This window comes from Sylvia atricapilla, chromosome 17 (genome assembly GCF_009819655.1).
Source record: "Sylvia atricapilla isolate bSylAtr1 chromosome 17, bSylAtr1.pri, whole genome shotgun sequence".
NCBI classification, from domain to species: domain Eukaryota; kingdom Metazoa; phylum Chordata; class Aves; order Passeriformes; family Sylviidae; genus Sylvia; species Sylvia atricapilla.
Window position 1 is genome coordinate 319,549 of NC_089156.1, and position 21,279 is coordinate 340,827.

General features: G+C 57.5%; 1 protein-coding gene across 1 annotated transcript; it reads right to left on the reverse strand.

The window, feature by feature from the left end:
• Positions 1–1,178: 1,178 nt before the first annotated feature.
• On the reverse strand, positions 1,179–20,975 carry SCARF2 (scavenger receptor class F member 2). The gene is given in 13 exon segments (XM_066331115.1): positions 1,179–3,187; positions 3,498–3,650; positions 7,810–7,931; positions 9,310–9,427; positions 9,502–9,605; positions 11,959–12,087; positions 12,471–12,689; positions 12,787–13,306; positions 13,605–13,706; positions 15,188–15,246; positions 20,630–20,643; positions 20,645–20,822; positions 20,824–20,975. Coding segments are annotated over 13 exon segments (3,075 nt in total). The 3' UTR covers positions 1,179–1,982.
• Between the last annotated feature and the right edge of the window lie 304 nt (positions 20,976–21,279).

Sequence of the window (21,279 nt, forward strand, 5' to 3'; positions counted from 1 at the left end):
GATGCCATCCCAAGTCTCATAGATTCAGTGTCCCCATTTTTTATTTGATTTTTTCTCTTTTGTATCTGGTGACATTGAGCTCATTCATCCACTCCTTTTTCTGCACTGTGTGATGTCCCAGGATTAGATTGAGCCATTGTCCTTCATCTTCCCAAATAATATCTGAAGGAAAGGGGAAGGGAGAGTGAAGGAACTCTAAAGGGTGACCGGAAGCCTGTGAAGCAATGCTGTGGTGTCATTCTTCAGCTCTGTGTTATGTGATGATGCTTCTCCAGCCAGTGTCTGGGACTGCACTGGCTCCAGCTACACAATGCTGAGCCATGCCCAGGTGTGGGCCAGAGCCCCATCCCCTCCTAAGTGCAGTGCTGGGCTGCTTGCAGTCCTGGTTCCATGTGCCGTCATCCCATTCCGGTGTTCGCCAGCTGCCTCCCTCACCTCTGAGGTTGCTGTGGTTGACCTTTTTGTCTGGTGGTCTTCTGGGACATCATCCCCCACTGTGGGAACAACTCAGGATGGCTCAGTGGTGGGCACCAGTGCTCCTGGCTCCCCTGGAAGCAGACAGCTCTAATTCTATTGTCAGGGAGAGTCCTGCTTAGGAATCTTGGGCTACAGCAGTGTGGGAGAAGCCTCAGCCTCTGGGCTGCCCCTGGGCTTGACCCAGCCTTGTCCTCTGGCAGCATCGTGCCTTGGGCTGTGTGAAGCCCCCAAATGCTGACAGGGCTGGCAGCCCCTGGGCAGGGGGCAAGAAAGCTGGGCTCAGGACTTTCACCCCCATGCCCCTCACGTTGGTTTCCCAGCACCTTGAGCACCCAGGAGTGGGCTGTCTTTGTGCAGTGCTCTCTTGAACCTCAGGGTCTGACCCTGGCTACAGTGAGGAGTGCCTGAACATGGGACTGGTCAGCCATTGGGACAATGCTGGATACTGGGGAGAGAGAAGCTCCTCATCTGGTCTTCAGGGCTCATCTCTGATGCCAGGTAAGCACCTGTAGCAGCAGCCCCAGTGGGGTGGGACACGACTCCCACCCTGTCTGCTGTTACTACCTGCCTGTATTCTGCAAGGTCATCCATCTCCCCACTGCATGCCACTCAAGACCAGGTGGCACCCAAGCAAGGCTAGGCATGTTGCCTGCCCACAGGGATAGATGCCTGCTAGGGCAGGGATAGATGGCACCCAGCTATGGAAGAAATACATTTTTATTAGGAAAGCACTCTGCAGAGGTGCCAGGCTCTCTCATACCAAACTAATCCCTCCAACTCCACTGGATGGGATGCAGGATCCCTAAGGGGGCATCCAGCTCCATCCATAAATAGTGCTTCCTCCTGGCCAGGAGCAGCGTCGGGGTGGAGAGGAGGAGGGTGGCATCGGTCGAAACCAGCTCGACCCCACTCCGGCATGCACCGGCAGTGGAGAGCTGTGCCTGGAGGGCGCCGGGGCAGGGGAGCTGCTGCCAGCGATGCATGTGGGGCACATCTCTGGCACTGCCCTGGGCACTGAGCAGCAGCTCCCTCCCCCTCCCATGCTCCACGACCCCGACAGACCGGAGCGGAGCGCGGGAAGCGAGCGGCTCGGTTACTGCAAAATATACCGTGGGCACGTCTAGTACAACAAGCGCTGCTTATGCAATCGATAATACTGCTACAAAAAAAAAAAGGTGGGAGGAGTGGGGGGGGTGGGGGTGGCGGGATACGCCGCACACGGAGCCCCCTGGGCCGGCTCCTCGCGGTCCCGCCCTGCGCGGGGAGCGAGCGCCAGCTGAGACCCGGGCACAGAGCAGGAGCAGGGCACAGATGAAGGGACCGGGTCCTAGGGTGGGGGGGACTAAGGCAAAAAAGAGGATGAGAGAGGTGGAGAGGGATAAAGGGAGGATCAGGGCTCTTCCAGTGCCCCCAGCCCAGTCCAGGCTCCCACGTTCGCTGTTTGTGCTGGCAAATGTCCTTCTTCCCGGTATGTGGCCGGTGCGGGGCCGGTGCCCGGTTCCTGGTCACTGCACTGCCTGAGCAGGGACAGCAGCTGCCCTGGGCGGCTCCAGGCTCGCTTCCCGGCTCTTCTTCCTGGGAGGCTTCTTAATGGGGGTTTTCTTGGCTGCCTGCTCAGTGTGGAGAGTCTGATCCTGGCCGCTGCCGGCACTTGGCTTCTCCACCCACTTGGGCTCCCCGGCTGCCGTCTCGGCCGCCGCAGGGATCAGTTTTTGCAGATGGGGAGAAGTGGGCAGCAAGGGTTTGCTGGTCTTCTGGCCGCCGGCGGCCGCCGAGCGTTTGGCTTTCTGTGGAGGGGTGGGCTTCTCCCGCTGGGCACCGACCCCGTTCGCCCGGATGCCTCCGTCACCCTTGTTGAGGCTCTGAGTCTTTTCCTTCAGCTGGGCGGCCAGCTCGGAGGCCAGCTGGGGATGCAGGGGCTCGGAGCGGGGTTTGCTGCTGCCGGGGCTACAAGGAGCATCCCTGGTGTCCCCGGCCCGCCGCTCCGACTGGAAGGCACCCATCTTTCGGAAGGCGTTCTGCACCACTCCGTTGATGGTCTCCATTGGCTCTGAGCCGGCTTTGCTCCTCTGCTTGGGTTTGGAGGGTGACTGGGGCTCCCCGCAGAGGCTGGATTTGCCCTCGGGGACGCCGGGCTCCTTTGGTTGCTTCTGCGCTTTCTCCTTGGCCCGGGCGCCGCCCTTCTCCTCCGCTCTGCCCTGCACGGTGGCCGACGTCTCGCTCGGACTCCTCTTCCTCTTGGCCAAGCCCAGGCCTTGCTCGGGGCTGCCGGAATGGGCAGCCACCTGCTCTGGGGACTGGCTGGGTGCCGGCAACGAGTTGGACTGGCCAGAGTTGTACCTGCCGTGGATCCAAGAGACTTTAGGCTTCGTGGCCGGGTCTGGAGGACGGGGCTTGGTCCTTTCCGGGGATGGCGGCTTCCCGGGGCCGCGAGGCTCTGCAGTGGCATCCTCCTCCTCCTTGGACTGCTTGGAGAGGCGGGCGACCCTGGCGTAGAGCGCAGCGCTGGCCGATCCCGAGCCGCAGGAGGAACGTTCACTGTCCGAGGACTTGAGCAGCGGGGTGTCACTGCTGTCGGTTGGGAAGGCTCTGACAGAACCTGTCTCCTTCAGGAACGTGTATTCGCCCGCCTCCTCCTCGCTGATCGGGGCCACCAACTTGTCTCCCGCGCTGGCAGGTGTCCCTCTGTCCCTGCTGTCACCCATGCTCTCTGCGAAAGAGAGCACAGCGGTGTCAGGAGGGACGTGTCTGAGGAGGGGAAGACTGAGATGCTCCCGCAGGACAGTGTCCTCCCAGTTAGGCTGTAGTCAGAGATCTCCTGGTTCTTAACCCTGGAGCAGCAAATGCTGGAGAAGGGAGCTCTGAAACTCTGTGGGAGGCATGACTGGAACCTGCACTCCTTCCTGGTGCATAAGGAACCATGATGACACGGTCCCCACCAACAGTGACACCCCTCCAAGTAGCAGGCCTCTGGTATTGTCCCCGAAGTCCCCTGGGGATGCACCCCGTTCCCTGCTCACCTTCATGGGGGACACAGTACACGGGCCCTTCGTCTGTGGTGTCAAAGGAGGAGAAGGAGCCACGGGATGACCAGGATGGGGAAGGCTGCTCCACCACAGAGGGTGGCTCGATGAAACTGCAGTTCATGGTGTTTTCCAGGTCATGGTGGGCCACTGTGTGGGCAAGGAACTGTTGTCAGTGCCTGTTCTGCCAAACCCCCCAGTCCCTGCTGCCAGCCAGGGTAGGGTGCTGCACAGCTCCCCACTGCCCAGCCTCCTCCTGGGTGTCAGGGACAGGGACAGCATCCAAGGCATGGGGACACCTCTTGCTGCACAGTCCCACCAGGTCTCTCAGCCAAGTGGCCACAGAAGCCATCAACCAGCAGTGGTGCTAACCAGTAGGCCCCTTGCTTGGGCTGTGGGCAGCAAAGTCTGTTCAAAGTGTTCTCACACTTCCATCTATCCCTGTCTCCAGCTGCCCAAACTGAGGAGGCACATGGTGGAGGGACATGCCACGCAAACCCTGGGTCCCATGAGGACTTGGTGAGTGTCCTGGCACAGCCACCAGCAAAGAGGTTACTGGCACTGTGACTGTCCCCTGACCGGGGAGAAAATTAGCTGCTGGCTTTAATTCCACTAATTTCCCACTTCAGCATCACTGACTGCATTTTCCTTTTCCATGTGCTTTTGCACATGGATGCAGAAGGATGATCAAAGGAAGTCTGCAGCAGGGGGATATACATTTTCCCAATTTTGCCCCCTTTCAATTCCTTTGCTAGCTTCTTCCATCCTGAAGCTGAGTAAGAGTATCCCTCCCTTCATGCTGTGGTACTGCTCCTCTGCCAAGGGGCCACCCACAAAGAAGCCAAGTAGAAGCGAAAAACCACCAGAGGAAAAATGGTGTTAATAAAACAAAATAGAGAAGATGAGCAGTTAAGAGTTGTCTGGGCTGATGCGACTTTTTTTTTTCAGCTTGATAATTTTTAAGGCTTTTTTTCTGGATAAGCTCATGTCCCAGCACATCCCGAGTGCCTTCCCCAGGTGCCCACAGCTTCAGCATCCTCTTTGGGTACCCACAGAACTGCAGCAGCACCCAGCTGGTAGGAGGGACTGACCCTCCCAGACAGCCATGCAGCAGTAGATGCATTTGTTCCCATATCCTTCCACTGGCGTTTGTGCCCTGGGATAGTGACAAGCTGCCTCCAGCCTTGTTTTAGATGAAGGGCTGCAAAACGATGGTCCCAGAGGGTGCTGGGCACTGTCCAGGCTCCCCAGGGATTGGGCATGGCCCCAGGGCTGCCAGAGCTCCAGGAGCATTTGGACAATGCTCTCAGGCACAGGGTGGGACTGTTGGAGTGTCTGTGCAGGGCCAGGAGCTGGACTGATGATCCTCCATGGGTCTCTCCCAGATCTGTGATTCCATGAAAACCCCATGCACAGAGGGTCCCAGCTGTACATAGGTATTTCCAGGTACTTTTAACCTTTGACTGAACATTCCAGCTGCATCCCAGTCATGCTGCCTGGACTGTTTGATCCTTGAAGCACATCCCTGATTTACAATAAAATAACTTTTAGTGTTATTGGGATGCCCACTGGAACATTTATCCATTATTAGGGAATCTGGCTTCAGACATGTAGGGCTGTTAAAATGACAGCAGTGCTGCACACTCACCCCTGCATAGTTTGGCTTCTTGGAGCAAGGAAAAAAAGACCCAAGCAGAGATATTTAAAGAGCAAATGGCCCAGAGAGGGGGAAGCAGCAGTTCCAACATGGCTTTCCTTGTAATAAAAACCAAAAAGAGAAAATTAAAAGCAGCCGTCTGGAAATGGATGAAGGGAGATGCTTCCTGAGAGGAGGCATGATGAGTGGCTGGGACTCATGACCAGGAGGCGACTCTGGGACTCCAGTGAGACCCAGGACAGAGCCAGATTATAAAATGAGGACATATAGTGCACCTGGAAGCTTTGGGAAGATTGGGGACTCAAGCACGGTCACCAGCGATTTTTCTTCCCTGGCTGTTGGGGCTGAGAGAAATGTGGATGCTTCCCACATATCCCTACCTGTCACTGCTCTCCAAAACTCCAGAGCCACAGCATCAGGATGACAACCCTAGCCCTGCCTGCACAGTGGCCAGTTGGTCTCAAGACTGGGATGAGGCAGAGAAGAGCAGTGGAAGAACCATGAGAGGGGTCCCAGGGTCCTCCTGGATACCCCCTCCCACTCATCCCAAGCTCCCCACGATTGGCATCACCCTTGGGGCTGGTTGAGCTTTTCTGCTTGGAGAGGACACATAGTGGACTGCAGGGCTCAGGTTATCCCTGGCATCTTCAGTGTGACATGACCAAGACCCACACTGGTATCACTGACACCTGACAAGCAAATCCCACACACAGAGGTACCCAAACGCTGGCCCTACAGCTGCTGGTGCGAGCCCAGGGTGTGGCCTTGCAGGCTGCCAGCTCAGGTGCAATCCCCAGGGAGAGGCTGTGGATGCAAAGCTGGTGCCAAGGCTGGGGGGCAGCTTTTGAGAGAGGAATCTGAGGCTCCAGGCACCTGATGAGCTTTAGTGGGGCTTCAAGACCTGCAGTCCAACCTGGGAATGTTCTAACTATGAGTAGGCTTGTGCTCATCAGTGTTTGAGCCTAGAGGAGAAAACCCACCTGGTGTCAGTGAACACATGGCCAGAACTGTAGGCAGATCCAGAGCGACCACTGCGTGGGCATCAGCCAGCACCAGTTTCACTGTGACGTCCCCACAAGGTCCTAAGCACCTCCAGCACTGATTTGACCCTTGAGATGGGGCTCTTCAGCAACCCTACGACCCCCTAGCTCAGGCAGGACCAACACGGAGGGAAAATGGCCTCTGCCAGTGGATACTGGCTACTGTGGCTTCCACAGCACCAGGTGTGGTCATGATGTGGCACCCTGGTCTCTGGGCATCAGGGATGCAACTACTGTAGGCAACCAAACAGGTCCCTGTCACCCTGGGGTCCCCAGACCCAGTGGGGGCTGGAGGCACTGCCAGACCACATGTCAGTGGGACTGGAACCCACATGGACTCCACTGTGCTGGCTAACACAAGGCAAGCCCTGACCAAAATCTTTGCCTCCGGGGAGGTAACAACCCTCAGCCCCGTGACAGACTCCAGGAATGGCCCCAGCCCTGCTGGGACCTGAGAACCATCCTGAGCACCCTCAGCCTTTACCGGGGCCACTGCTGCCCTGTGTACACAGAGCGGCTGGACTGATGCCCAGCTGCCTGCGGGCAGCCCCCCTGCCCTCACTGCACATAGGCACCCTCTGTCCTCCCCAGGACCTTCCCTGGCCACTTCCACAATTACAACCTCTATGATCCTCTGTTATCCTTGCAGTAGAAATTTTTCTTGGGCCCTGGCACACCCTGCTCTAGGCAAGGGTTTTGCTGTGGCCCATGTGGTGAGGGGTTATCCCCCTGAGCTTGGATGCTGAAGGTTATGCATGGTGTGCAGGGATAGGGGTCACCTCTGCCTGGGAGGAAGGATTTAGCCTTATGCTGAGCCACTATGTGCCAGGATGTGGCTGCACTGGGGGGTCCACCAGCATGGCATGCCCAGGGAGGTGCTGGGCTGAGGAAGAGGGCTGGGGTTTGAAATATCCCAGCACGTGGTGGAGATTGCTGCCTTCACACAAAGTTCAGTCAGTAAGGTTGCAGCAGGATACCCAGCTCCCCATGCTGGGAAAAGGTGCAAGGAGAGTTCAGAGAGTGCAGGGGACAGCATTCCCCAGCTACCGCGATGTAGGGGGTCCCCAACAGCCCTGACAGTGCCAGGCCATGGGGTTTGCCAGGTGCCAGGAGCAGCTTCCTACAAGTCAATTCTGTGCCTGGGCAAAGTGGGAAGCTCAGTCCAAATCTGTAGTCCTCTATCCTCAACTCTGCTGCAAATGGCAGGAGGGTGGGCATCTGCCCAGATGCTCTGGCTCCTGGGGTTACTTCTGGATCAAAAGCACTGACAAGACATCTTGCTGAGTGACAGGGACCATTCCTCTCCAGGGGAACCTCAGGAGAGTAAACCCAAAACTACTCAGTGGAGCTCCAGAACCAGGTACAACCTTTGCATCCTCACAAAGCAAAATGTGCTTGGAGATCCAGAAGCTGCATACAGAAATGGCTGAGCTCCTGCAAGCCAGGCAGCTCATACCAACCGCTGAAATGCTCCCAGGGATCTGTCTCCCTGTCACTGCCCTGCCGTGCTCACTGCCCTGCTTTGGTCCTGCAAAGGGTGCTGAGCCACACATGCTGCCCTGACAGGGTAACACCTAGCTCTCTGCACCCTCCCCAAACCCCAGCTCCTTACCCATGACCTTGGGCAGCTTCTGGCGGCGCAGGGGGATGCGTGGGAGCTTCATCCCAATCCGACTGAACCGCCCACACAAACGTCTTGGAGGCTTCTTGGCTGCTGCTGGGTCCTGGATGGAGCTGCAGAGAAGGTAATGGCACTATCAGAGGCACTGTTCCCCTCCTGTGGCGGGGACAGCCTTCACAGGCAACAGAGAGAGGCAGGAGCCCAGGAATGCAGCATGCGCAAAGGGGTTTTGGAGCGATAATGGGGTGGATGAAAAGCAGGAGCATGCCCAGGCTGAGAGAGTTGAGGACCCACAGAGGCTGCCGCCAGCCCCAGGCACCAGCTTGTGCCACACCAGGATGTAGAGCAGTGCCAGGGAATGGTGGGATCCAACCACGGCCATTGGCAGTGCGGCCCCAAAATACCTTCAATGCCTAGTCAAGACCCCAAATCTTAAAAAAAAAAAAAAAACCAAAAAACATCCCATTTAAAGCCAAACGTGGCTTTTCTTTATTTGCTCTCTGATTTGAAGCCTCCTGGGTCCATGTTTTCAAGTAATTTTCCACAGCTGCAGGAGTGAGTGGCTTTGTGAGTTGATTCAAGGGAACCTGTGCCATACCACCACCTCCTGCAAGGGACCATGCTGTGGACAGCACCATGGGTCACCCAGCAGTCACCGTGGTCTGGGCACCCTGGGAGAGAGGAAACTGTCTGGAGCCATTCCCCTCTCCCCAAGCCATTCCTCACCTGATGGGTTTGTGCTTTATCTGCAGAATAATTACCTGCAACACCCAGGCTCTCCAAGCCAGCTGTACCTGGCTAGGATTGAGCATGCAGGACTGCAAGGGGAGGCTTCTGGAAAATTCCTGTGCAGTGGCTGGTGGCACAAGGTGGTTTTCTTTATATCTGGAGGAGCTCCAACAGCAACAGCCCTCTCATCCCTTGCTGAGCAGCACAAACCTTTCCCTCTGCCTTTGGTCTGTCCATACTCCTATTCTCATGGTAGGATGTTAACCTGGTGATGCTAAAATGCTTTCAGCAGCCTGACCTTGCTGCAGGAACCCACCCTCCCAGCCCAGATCATCCATCCCCATGTGGGACAGTCAGCATCCCCCCCATCTCGACGCCTCATCCCTTTGCCCAGGGGTTTGTTCTGAGGTTTTGGCTGTGTCTTGATGCCCTTGCTGCATTTCAGGGCCCCCTTTGCAGATCAGCTCCAGACCCTAGAGACTGGAGGGGACTTGGCAAGTCTCCTTGAAATGATGGCCCACAAGAGATAAACAAAGTAATGGAGAGCAGGAAGGGGTTTCCCTGGAAGGGCTCAACTTGAATACCTCCATCAGCCCTGATGATGCAGCAGGACTGCTCAGACCCAGGGCAGCACAGTTCTGCCTCAGTTTTCCTGCAGAACCGCTATCCCAGCGTGGTCTCCGCATCCCCCCTTCAAACCCAGAACCCACTGATCTTCCATATTCCCAGCCTGGTGAGATCTCTCCTAGCCCTTGCACTTACCCGCTGCCTTCGTCCTTCTTGCGGCAGACACAGCAGCAGCAGAGCAGGGAGAGCAGCAGGATGAGCAGCAGTGCTAGGAGGGCCCCTGCCCCGATCACCCCCATCCTCTGGTTGGCCTCTGCAAGGCAGACCCACGGCTCAGCCCAGGGCCAGCCCTGTGGCAGAGCCCAGCCGCCGGCCCCTGGCACTCACCCATGTGGCAGGCGCCCGTCAGGGGGTCGCAGGCGCCGTCGTGACAGCTGCAGACGTCGGCACAGTTAGCTCCGTAGCGTCCAGGAGGGCAAGTCAGGTTACAGCTGGAGGGAAGGGCTGGATGAGAGTGGTGCATCCCCCACCCCAGGCACAGCGGCGGGGACCACTTGGCTGCCAGCATTTCTCAAACCCTCCATGTTTCAGGGAGCACTCCTCCAGCTTGCTCCAGCACAGCTCCTCCACACCCCGAGGGAACCCTTGATCCACAGGGATCAGGAGCCCATCACCCACACAGTGGCTTTGCCCATTGCTCAGGGTATTTGGCCCAGCTGCATCTCAGACACTCTTGCTGCTCTCTGCATGGGACTTCACCATTAGACACAGTAATTAGGAAAGGTCATTAACCCAGCAGTCACATCTAAAGATACCCTGATGTCCCACACAGGGATTCCAGCTCATCTCAGGGGTGATGTGGCCATGGCATCCCCAAGCCCCATCCCTCACCAAGCCAGGCAGAGTCACAGTGGCCACATGCTGGGAAGGTGCCCAAATGGACTTTTTTAGCCTCCAAGAAGAAAAAACAATAAAGCAGCCCTAAGACCTTCCCAGCCTGGTTGTGCCTGGTGCCAAATCTCCACTGTTGATAAAATGACTTCCTGATGGTGTCACGGAGATGATGGGGACACGCATAAATGGGCACCAATCCACAAGTCTCAAGGGCTTGAGCATGGAAAACATGGTGTCAACGGGTCCAACCCAACCTGCCTCTCCAGCCGTGGGCCAGGCACTGCAGAGCAGGTCCCAGCTGGAGCTGGGAGATGTTGGCAGCACTGCTGGGCACCAAACCCTCTTCCAGCTGCATCCCAGCTGGAGTGGCTGCAGCTGGGAGGAGCTAGTGGGCCCCAGCCCAAACCCATTCCCCTGGCGACACAGCTGCCCCCAACCCTCGGTACTGTGCTCCGAGGCGAGTCTGCCCATTTCACACTCCCAACAACTTGGCAAGTGCCACCTTAGCCAAGCCTTGTGCCTGCTGTGTGCCTGTCATGTGACAGTGGTGTGCCCACCTGTGCCTGCCAGGATGGGTGCTGAGCTTCTGCATCTGCGCTGCTGCACCAGGCAGCCAATGCAGCAGAGCAGGAGCAGAGACAGTCCCCCAGCAAGGCAAAACCTCTCACCCCACCACTTGGTCCCACATTTCTGCCCCAGGCTGAGATTTGGGGCGAGCAGAGGAGGGTGATGTTTTTCCAGGAGAGTACTGACATTTCTGGGAAAGAGAGAAGATAAAGCACTTTGCGCACACGTAAATATTTTAGCAGCTGGTCCTTTATCCTCCTCCTGACACAGAGCTGAGAGGACACACTGCATGGCAAAGATGTTGCTTCTGCCTCCATTGCAGAAATCCCCTATTTAGCAAAATTGTACCCTGCTAACAAAACCACTGGTTTGGATATAGTCACAGGGATCTGCCTGAGCACTTGTAAAGTTCCTGAGCGTGCCTGACTGCACCGCCTGGCACAGCACCAAGCCTGCATCCCAAGCATCCCCCATCTCCACCTTCCCAGTGCTGTGCTAGGTCTCAGAACAGGTTAATCCACACTCTGCCCTCTGGCACTGTGCTGAAAGCATCACCACACCCCCTGAGGAGCATTCAGACCCTCTCACCTCTGCCTTTGCTACCAAAAGTGGCGTGATGCCCAGCCCAGTCATCCTGAACTGGTGCCAGTGCCCAGAAACTGTTCCAGCACCACAAATGGTTGGCAAAGCCCCAAAATATACCTCCCAAAAAATGCAAATGCTCCCCGTTTTTATGCCCTGAGTGAAATGCCCAGCATGGGCAAGATGCCAGCTCCAAATCCCTGTCCTTGCAGTCACCCTCAGTTAATTGCTGGGAAAACTGGGGCACCACGTGGCAGTACCTGGGAGATCTGTGTGCATGTCCCACCGGGGTGGAAAATGCTTTCCTCATCTTTTCAAACAACATTTCAGTCACATGCTGGGGAAAACTACCTGGAGATGTGAGCAGACCCTTGATGGTCCTCGTGCCCCTGGAGTAGGGGAAAGGGGAGGCCTGGGGCACACCCCAGCTAGAGGCAGAGCTTTAAGCAGGAACCCCCCATGGATTCCATGCCTGTGAGGCTGTTTGTTATTCTGGGATGTGGTTTTCTCTGTTTTTGGATAGCAATTCCACCCTGGACTTAAAAACCCCCAACAAACCACCACTTTGTTGATTTTTTTTTGCCAAACAGGCCTTTTCTAAAGCGCAACACCCCTTGCTGCTCTGTGAGCTTGTCCTTCTCCCCTGTGCTCACCAAATCATTCAAACTATTGCCCATGAGCACTTCCACTACAGGAGACCTCTCAGCTGGCAACAGCACAGGACACAAGGGGGCAGGAGGTGCCTAAGCATCACGTGTGCCTCGAGGTGCCCCCAGGTGTGCTCACCATTGCCTCACTTACTATGTGCCATGGGAGCCGGGGTGGCAGAGGCACTGCCCAGTCTCGAAGTGGCACAGGCCATTGACGCAGTCGCTGCAGACGAAGGCGCAGTTCTCTCCGTATGTCCCGTTCCGGCACTTGGTTTCACACCTGGGAGGGATGAGGGCAAGTGGCTGGAGCACCCACGGCACTTAGGGACCTCCAGCATTCCTCCACATGCATGGAGACAGAGCTGTATATCACCGTGGTGCCTTGTGGTTTCTGAAGCCAGGAGAAGGGTACAGAGATGGACTGAGCCCACTTACACGGCCATGGAACTGAAGGGAGCCTGTGAGACCCCTGCCCTATACCCCTCAGACCCTGGATGCTTGCAGTGGGGCTCAGCTCTCAAGCTGGGATGGTCTCCCACAAACTCTTGTGCCCAAGATTGGTTCCAGGGCTGCACAACCCTTCAGTGACCCTGTTCCCTGGGAGAATCAGGGAAGCCAGGCACTGCTCTCTCCCAACCCAATGCTGCACTCAGCTGCACTCACCGATCTCCGATCCAGCCTGGGTTGCAGTGGGAGCATTTGCCATTGATGTGATTGCAGGTGTGGCCATCCTTGCAGGGGGGACAAAGCTTCTCACAGCCCTCTCCGTAGAAGCCAGGCGAGCAGGGCTGGTCACACTTGGTGCCATTCCATCCCGCCTCACATGTCAGGCAGCGCCCATCAGCCACGGTACATGGCTGCAGGCTCTTGCATTGCCCACACCTACAACGAAGGGAACCCATCACCCAGCACACCCCAAATCCTCCTGCTGACACCTCCCACCGGTGCTGGACCAGAGCCAGCAGGGCTGGCCACTCACCGCCTCCTGCAGCCTTGGCCGTAGAAGCCGGCTGGGCACGGCTCGCGGCAGTACTTGCCCCGGTAGCCTGGCTCACAGGTGCAGGTCCCGTCCACCTGGTTGCACTTGCCCTTGTAGCACTGGCAGTAGCGGTCGCAGCGAGGCCCGAAGGTCCTCTCCCGGCACTGGCAGCGCCCCGTGAACTGCTCGCAGGGTGAGTTGTTGCAGGAGCACTGGTTGTTGCAGCCACGGCCCCACCAGCCAGGCTGGCACAGGCAGTTTCCTGTCTGCTGGTCACATTGCGAGTTGTGGCTGCAATAGCAGGAGCTGGAGCACTGTGGGCCCCACCAGTTGGGCTCACAGGTGCACTTGCCCGTCCTCTGGTCACACTTGCCATGCTTGCAGAGGCAGATGTTCTCGCACTTGGGGCCCCAGCGGTTGAGGTTGCAGGTGCACGCGCCCGTCACATCCTCGCACTGCCCATTGGGATGGCAGGTGCACATTTCCTTGCAGTCAGGACCCCAGAACTGCCGGGGACACTCTGTGGGGAGACCCATCAGCCTCAGCACTGTCCACAGGGACAACTCCACTGCCAGGCACCAGTCCCAACAGCACCTCTTGACCAGTCCTCCCTCTCCTCCCCCCAGTGCACGGGATCTAAGAGGAGACCCTGGCAAGGCGACAGTACCCTGGGACACAGAGCCAGGGGACAAGCAAGGGCAGAGCAAGAGCATCCACAACTCCATCCCTGATGATCTGCTCTGAAAAGTCACCCCAGGGTGAGCCAGGTCCACCTTGATGAACCCCCAGAGGACACAAAGGCACCTGCCAGTACTCACTGGTGTCGCAGTTGGCACCAAAGTAGCCGTGACGGCAGCGGCACTCGCCAGGCCTGACGCACACCTCGTTCTCCTTGCAGGTGAAGTTCCCCTCGCATACAGCTGGACAGATGTACAGACAGCAGGCATGAGTACCAGTGCTTGCTCCTTAACGCCCCCCAGACTCCCCCAGAGCAGAAGAAGGGCTGTACAGTGACTCTCTGAGTGCTGCTGAGCTGTGGCACTGTGACCATCCTGGCAAGCAGCTGCCTGCACTGGATGAGACCCTTTCCAAAAAATTCCACCAGCCTCCTGTCACCCAGCTCAGCTCCATGTCTGCCACCCAGATAGAATGCCACCCCATCCTGGCCACCAGCCTCTTGCCACCCAGCCAAGCCATGTCCCTGCTAGATGCTGCACCCAATGGTGTTGTCCCTTTCTCAGCTCTGCATTGCTAGTGGGGAAAAGGGGACATGGAGAGGAGGGTTGTGGGCACTACCATCCCAGCACTGCCTCTTCCACTTGGCCACCTGCCCCCAAAGGCCAGCAGCCCCTCTCCTGCTGAGGGAACCTCATGCTGAGGCCGATGCCTGGAGCCAGGCAAGTGCAAGACATGGGGCAGGCAGCAGGGACAGGCAGCACCACGGTGCAGGCAGCACTTGCAGATCCCGCACCGCCTCGGACAAGCTTCCTTAGGCACTGGGAGGGAGAGAGACAACCACCCATCCCAGCCACCTTACCTGGGAGTTGTTAGACCTACGGTGATGGATATTATAGAAACCCCTAAAATAGACAGATTACACAGGTTAGGAGCAGTGAGTCTAAAGGTTAGAGCAGGCTGGAGAGGCAGGAGATGGGAACAGGTCACTGTGGGAACATCCTCCCCCCATTGTCCTGGCAGATCCTGTCCTTCTCCTTTCAAACAGGCCACATCCCATTCCCAAAGCATGCAGTGAGCGGTTACAGGGCTCATACACAGTGGGTTAGTTGGTTATGTGGGCTTTGGTCCCAGCTGCAAAGTGCCACCTCCAGATCTCCCAGGGTATGGTGAGCCCTGTGGCCAGCCGAAATTGTGGGGAAGCCCCAAAGCAGCTGTCTCCACTGTGGGGGCAATGCAGGGAATGATGCTCCCAGGGTTTCATGCTGAGCATCCATGCTGGGTTCACTGTGGCCCCCAGTAAAGAGCTGTGACACCTTGTACAGCCCCAGTCCAAGCTCAGGGGTCTTTGGCAGCTCCAGCAGCCTCTCCCCAGTGAAGCCATGATAGAACATGTGCCTGGTCTGGGCAGCTTCAGCTTCACCAGTGGCTCTGGCTCAGGTCCCCACACTGCTGCAGTATTGGTGGAGAATCTCAGTCCCATCCCTGCAGCTGCACCTTCACCCTGGGGGACAATTCACTGTCCCTTAGGATGCTGAGCAGCATCCCCAAGTCCTTAGACCCAGAGCTAGCTGGTAAGGAAAGAATCCCCCACAACTCTGTGACCCCTGACACTGGGGCTGAGCATCCATTCCATCCACACGGTGCTGGCTTGGAGCATTGCAGGGAGGCAGGCCTCCAGCTGTAGGTCCTCAGGACAGGGAGTCCCAGCCACAGGACACATTACCTATTAAACACTCGCTCCCTTGTTGCTTCCATCCCAGACAGCACATAAGAACCGAGGAGCTGCAGGGATAAAAAAAAGCATCACAAATAGTTACAACCCTCAGAAAGTCCTGGTCCTTCCCAAAAACCCACCAGGAGCACTGAAGCTATGATAGGAGAGGTCCTGCTGGGGGCCTCTACACGTCCAAAAGAGAAGGAGAGCTCTTGGCTCCTCCTCCAGCACACAGTGAGTAAATGGATCTGCTGAGCGATCCCCTGGATGCCCCACCAGCCATTAAGGTGATGCCAGGAGTAAGAACAGGACCAGTTTTTCCCATTAATAAAGCGTGATGAAAAAAGCAAAAGTCATGTTTGCAACCTCTACAAAAAACAAAACAAAACAAAACAAAAAAAACCACAAAAAACAAACAAAAAAAAAAGTCCCAAAAAACAACAAAAAAACCACAAAAAACCACCAAACCAAACAAAACCAAATCAACCAACCAACCAAACAAAAAACAACCAAACAAAAACCCCCAAAAAAACAAAACAAAACCCACAAAAAACCCCACAACCAAATAAAAAAACACCACAAACCACAACCATTCCAAAGATTCCCCTGCAAAAAGCTGAGAAAAAGGTAATGTTCTAAATGTCCCAGGGGAAAACATGACTTGAATCCCAGGCTTGGTGCTCTGTGGCCTGGGGACAGAATCCCAAAGGCAGGTTGGAACCACCTGCCTGGAATAGCTGGAACACAGTCAGCTCCCAGGGAATGTCCCTACTTATAAGGAGGGGGATACCAACTGCAGGCAGCTGGAATGTGTCCCTGAGCTCTTGAGAGTCCTGGAGTGCCACCACTGCCAGGGAGTACCAGGCACCGGATCATCAGGCTGGACATTTTTGGCACAAGCTTGACTGGGATGGGGGCTCAGACCCACTCACAGGCTCAGCCAGGGATGCTCAGCTCTCTGCTGGGAAGTGACACATGGGGGCACCTCACACACACTTCATCAAAGAACCCCCTGAAGCAAATGTTTGGGGGCGCATGATGCTGCAATTAGGTGTGGGGCGTACATTCCCCATGCCCCCTCAGAAATCCCTGTTTGTGGACCCCTGCTCATCCCTGGAGCCACCCACTTATCCTTGGGGTGACCCACACTGCCTGGTCCCACAGGGGGGGCAATGCTGGAGGGTCACAAACAGCCAGGGCAGATGCTGCAGGCAAGGAAAACTTCACCCGGGCTGGTCTGGCAGCGCAGCCTGGAATGCATTTGACTTTTTTTTTTTTTTTTCCTTTTCCTCTTTTCCTCTTTATATGTAACAAACGCAGAAGAGGAGGAGACAGCGAGGAAGTATTCGCTCAAAACCCAGCGCAGTCACAGGACCATGTCTGGCTGCCAGACTGCCTCATCCAGGGGCCGGGGAGGGAGCTGCTAGCACCCCCTCGGCCAAAGTGGGGTCCTGGGGCCACAGCTCCCACCCCAGCCCCTTGGCGGGCGGCACCCGCAAGGCCCAGCCAGGAGCACCGCGTCCCCCTTTTTGTGGCAGACAGTGAAAAGTTGGAAAGGAGGCAGAAAAGAACCACAAAAATGATTCAAGGCCTGGAAAAAATGCCTTGCAGCTGGAGCCCAAAATAGCTCCATCTATGCAGCCTGTGGAAGCAGCCGCAAGATGCTGCAACAGCAGTGGCACAAACACCCCCCACAGGGACCCCAGGGATCAATGGGGGGCTCTGCTCCCACAGGATGCACAGGCTAAAAGGTGAAGGGGGGACAACCACCAAATCACCTCCCCGAAGACTGGGCGGGCTGGAGTCAAGGTCCTTCTCTGCAAGAGGCTTCAGGCTGCGGCCCCCCAAAAAGCCTTGCCAGCTGTGCCGGGATACTCAGGCAGGGGTGGGGAAGGGTCCATGGTGCTCCTGCCCTCCCACAGCATGGCCAAAGCCTCACTGTTGCAGCCGGCGTTGTTTTCACCATTCCACCCTTTAAAAATTAATTTTGGTGGCTTTTAGCATGAAACCATCATGTTTTCAAATGGAAGTCCTTCCACTTGGGAAACCTGCCTCCACCAGCCCAGCCTGGCCACCTAAATGGGCATCATGGGAAATGTGCCAAAAAGTATCCTTTGTGATGAAAAATTCCAGCGGATGGTGGGGAGCTGGGAGTTACTGCAACACCGTGGCAGGAGCGAAAAACTTCTGCATGAGCTAGAGGAGATGAGCAACACCACGACCACCCCCAGCTGGGACCCAGCCCACTGCCTCACAGGATTTAGGCTTATCTGTTCCCTGATAGCTAATCTCTCCTTCCCTGTGCCTGCTGATGGCCTCCCACACCCTGCTCAGCCCTCACCTCATTTATCAGCAGCTTCGACACCAAATAAGCTTGGTCCTGTGGCAAGGAGAGGTAGGCAGGATGCAACACTGGGAAACCATTGTTCCCAGTGGGGTTCATGGACTGCTTCCAGAGCCCACGGAGGGTCAGTGCTGGCTGCAGGTCACCAGCGCTCATCAGGGTGTGGGACTAAAAGGTGTTTCATGGCCTCAGCTCCTTGACAGGGCTTTCTCCATGTGCCCCCTGACCACCGGGAAAGGACAACTGGGAGATGTGTTCAAAAGCTCGCTCCTGACCCACATGGACATGGCACTGCAGACATCCACTATGCAAATACTTTCCTTCAAAGCACTATAAATGCTGGGGAAAAAAAAATGAAAAGCTGCCTTTCAGCTGTGGCGAGGGCTTGAGACCTCAGCTGATGAGGAGGAAAAGGAGTGGGATGTGGGCAGAGCTGGAGCTGTCACCTGCAGGGACGAGTCCTCCATGCCAGCCTTGCCCCTGGCCCACAGCCATGTCCTACTCATGCTGAGGATCACTGGGATCTCAGCAAATGGTCCCAGGCTTTTCACAGAGCTAGAACATTTTTCTTGTGGATTAGTATCCTACACTCCTCCCAGAAATCTTTACCAATGGCTATAGAGAGGGCTCTGAGGCAGGAGGGGTGGCTTCTCAATCAGACCAGCACAGGCTGCCCTGAACAGTGAGGATCCTTGAACAAGGAGGTTCCTGGAAGCAGGAACAAGACTCTGGGGCTCAGCTGGGAGCTGCTGCCTGTGTCCCATGTGAGATCACCCAGCTCAACCGAGTGGATGGAGCTGCAGAGGAGCCCTGCAGACATCCAGCATACCCTTGGTGCTCAGAGAACCACTGGCACCGTCCCCAGTGCTTCTCCATCCCTGCCCTGCTGCTCCTTCCAAGCATCACTCTAGTGCTAATCTTTCTCTGTGTCACCCATCACATTGTGCCACCCAGCTGGCACAAGGTGCTCTTGTGATCACTGGGTCCCAGCCACTGGCACTCCCCAGCTGATGCCAGCTGCAGCTCTCTGACCCCAGCCTCAGGGTGCAGACAGAAAGACATCTCCAGGGGAGGCAGGAATAGGATCATGGGAATAAATAGAAACCCTTCAGGCAGAGAAAGTAAATTGAAGACCAAAGACTGGAAAAGAGAGTGTTAGCAAAAGAGCAGGACAGGGACAAAGAAGTGCCCAGGCAGTCACCACTGGCACCTTTGGCCATACCAATAGGAAATCACTTATAAAAGAACTTCAAATTTAAGGACAAGTTGAATTTAGAACACAAAACCCCAAAGAGCCCCAAATATACCCTTTTCTTCTGCCCTAAATTATTCCTTGAATTTCTACCAGGAACCAGGTCTCAAGAAGTCACACAATACTGAGCCTTCTGAAACCCGTGGTGGCATCTCCACAGGATGTCTGGATGGGCTTTGCAGAGCCAAGGGTCCAACAAGCTCCAACAGCCTTGGGTGGAGGACAGTGGGACCTCCTCCCAAAGCCACCTCCAGCCCCACTGCCCCTGGCCCCAGGACATGCAGCACCAGGGCCTTGGGGCCACTGGGATGGGTTTGGATGGTAACATATAAGGATCTTCCACATCCATTGTACAGAGCAATGATGAGGGTGGGTGCCAAGTGAGTACATGGAGAGGGAATAAGGGTTTGCAGAAGGGTGAGGGATAGAAAAGGATGCAAACATCATCTGAGCTTCCTAGGGACTGTCCTTGCCCCACCATCCCCAGCTCCTAGGCTGCCTTAAGGCCCCAGTCCTGCTGGAGGATGGACACAACCAGCCTGTCCCACTCAACAGTCAGTGCCTCTTGCATAGCCCATGGCACCCACAGATGGCACAGCGAGTGAGTCTGAACCCTGTGGTGCTGGTACAGCACTTCCCCCACCTTCATCTGGTGGGGATGAGGGGCTCCTTCTGCAGAGGGGAGAACCCAGGCACCTCATCCCCAGCACGTGGGGTGGGATGCAAGGAACAGGGTAGGGACACTACTCAAGTTCCCTCGGCCACCCCAAGACGTAGCGGCAGCTTTGCTGTGCAAGTCACGAGCAGCTGAGGAGGGACGGCTCCCTGTCAAGGAACAGCACCGGTGGGAGCTGCGGCCGTTCTGGCTCGTGAAATGCCGCCTTAGGAAACTCCGGCTGTAATTTGAGGAGGGGGCACCAGCGCCCTGTGGCCCTGCTGAATGGAGCCATTATGCGGCCCCTCTCGTTCGAAGCACATGTTTTCCTTGTGGACTCGTCTGACCTCACAGGCGAGATGTAAAGGTGCATTTACGGCCTGGGCCCCCCATCAAGCGCCGGGGATCCAGCTCTCCCGGGGGGGGGGCAGCGGCAGTGGGCTCTCTTCCCTTTTGCTGGGGCCAGCCTGGCCCAGGAGCCTGGGCAGACCAAGCCTGAGAGTTGCTCAGCTGAGGTGATACTCTGCAAAGGGACCTGTGGGACACGGAGAGCACTGGGAGCAGGGACAAATCAGTGCCACGTCCTGAGACCCTGCCCCCAGCCAGGCAGGCAGGATATGACCCCTGGGACAGCTAGGCACACGTTTTCTGAAGCCAAACACGAGGGTCCTGGGGCTGCCAACTCCACAATCCCCAGCAGCCTGGGGCAGATTCACCATGACACCCAGAGCATCCTGTATCCCACTAGCCCAGGGTCAGCAGTGCAACCCGATCCCCGGAGACATTCAGGACCGGCTCCCCAGCGCAGATCCTGCCACAGGGATGCAGGATTGCCCTCCGTCCCTCTCACGACTCCATTCCCAAAGACACCGAATCCCAGCTCCCTAGAGCAGAACCGTCCCCGGCCATCCAGGACTGGCTCCGGAGGCATCCAGGACGGGTTCCCCGCAGCACCCCGGGGATCAGGACCAGCTCTCACGTCCCTGGCCCCGCTCGGGCTCAGCTCTTCAGGCTCTCCCCGCCGCCGGCTCCCCCCGCTCACAGCCGCACACAGGACGGACTTTGTCTTGGAAGGCACCCAGCGCCGCGGCCGCCCGGGATGGGGGATGGCCCGGCGAGCGGTCCCGTCCCGTCCCGTGGCTCCGCCGCGGCGCTGGGGGTCCCGTCCCGCCCCGCACACCTGCCCGCCCCCGCTCCTACCCGCCGGCCCTGCAGGACGTTCCTGCCGCGGGGGCTCAGCTCCTGGGCGGCTCCGCGGCTCAGCACGGGCAGCAGCAGCAGCACGGGCAGCAGCACGGCCCCGGCCCGGGCGCGGCGGGGCGGCCGCAGCCCACGGGCCGCCATCAGCGGCGAGGCGGCGGGGCCCAGGCGGACCCGGCACGGCCCATCCAGGGCCCGGCTCCGCCGCTCCCGCTCCCCGCTCCCCGCCGTCCCCGCCGCCGCTGGGCGGGCGGAAGCCGCGCTGCGATCGCTTCCCCGCCGCCTCCTCCGCTCCCCTCTCTGCGGCGGCGGGAGGGGCTCCGCCGCCAGCCAGGAAATTCCGCATTGGTTCCCCTGACGGCGGGCCAGGCTCCGGGGGCCGCCGCCGCCGCCGCCCCGGCCCCGGACAGCGCCGCCCCGACGGCCCCGAGAGGCTCCGCCGGGTGGGCAGCGCCGCCGAAATGGAGGAGGGTCCCCGAGGGGGAACGGGAGGCTGTGGAGTCCTGGCTTCCAGCGCAGCCCGGGGGTCCAGCAGCTCCCGGGAGTCCTGGGAGTCTCGGAGTCCCGTGGCTCGGGCTGTGGATGGCCCGCGAGCCTCCAGCGCCGGGGATCAGCTGTCACGGTGGTTTGGAAGCTCCGGAGCCCCGGGA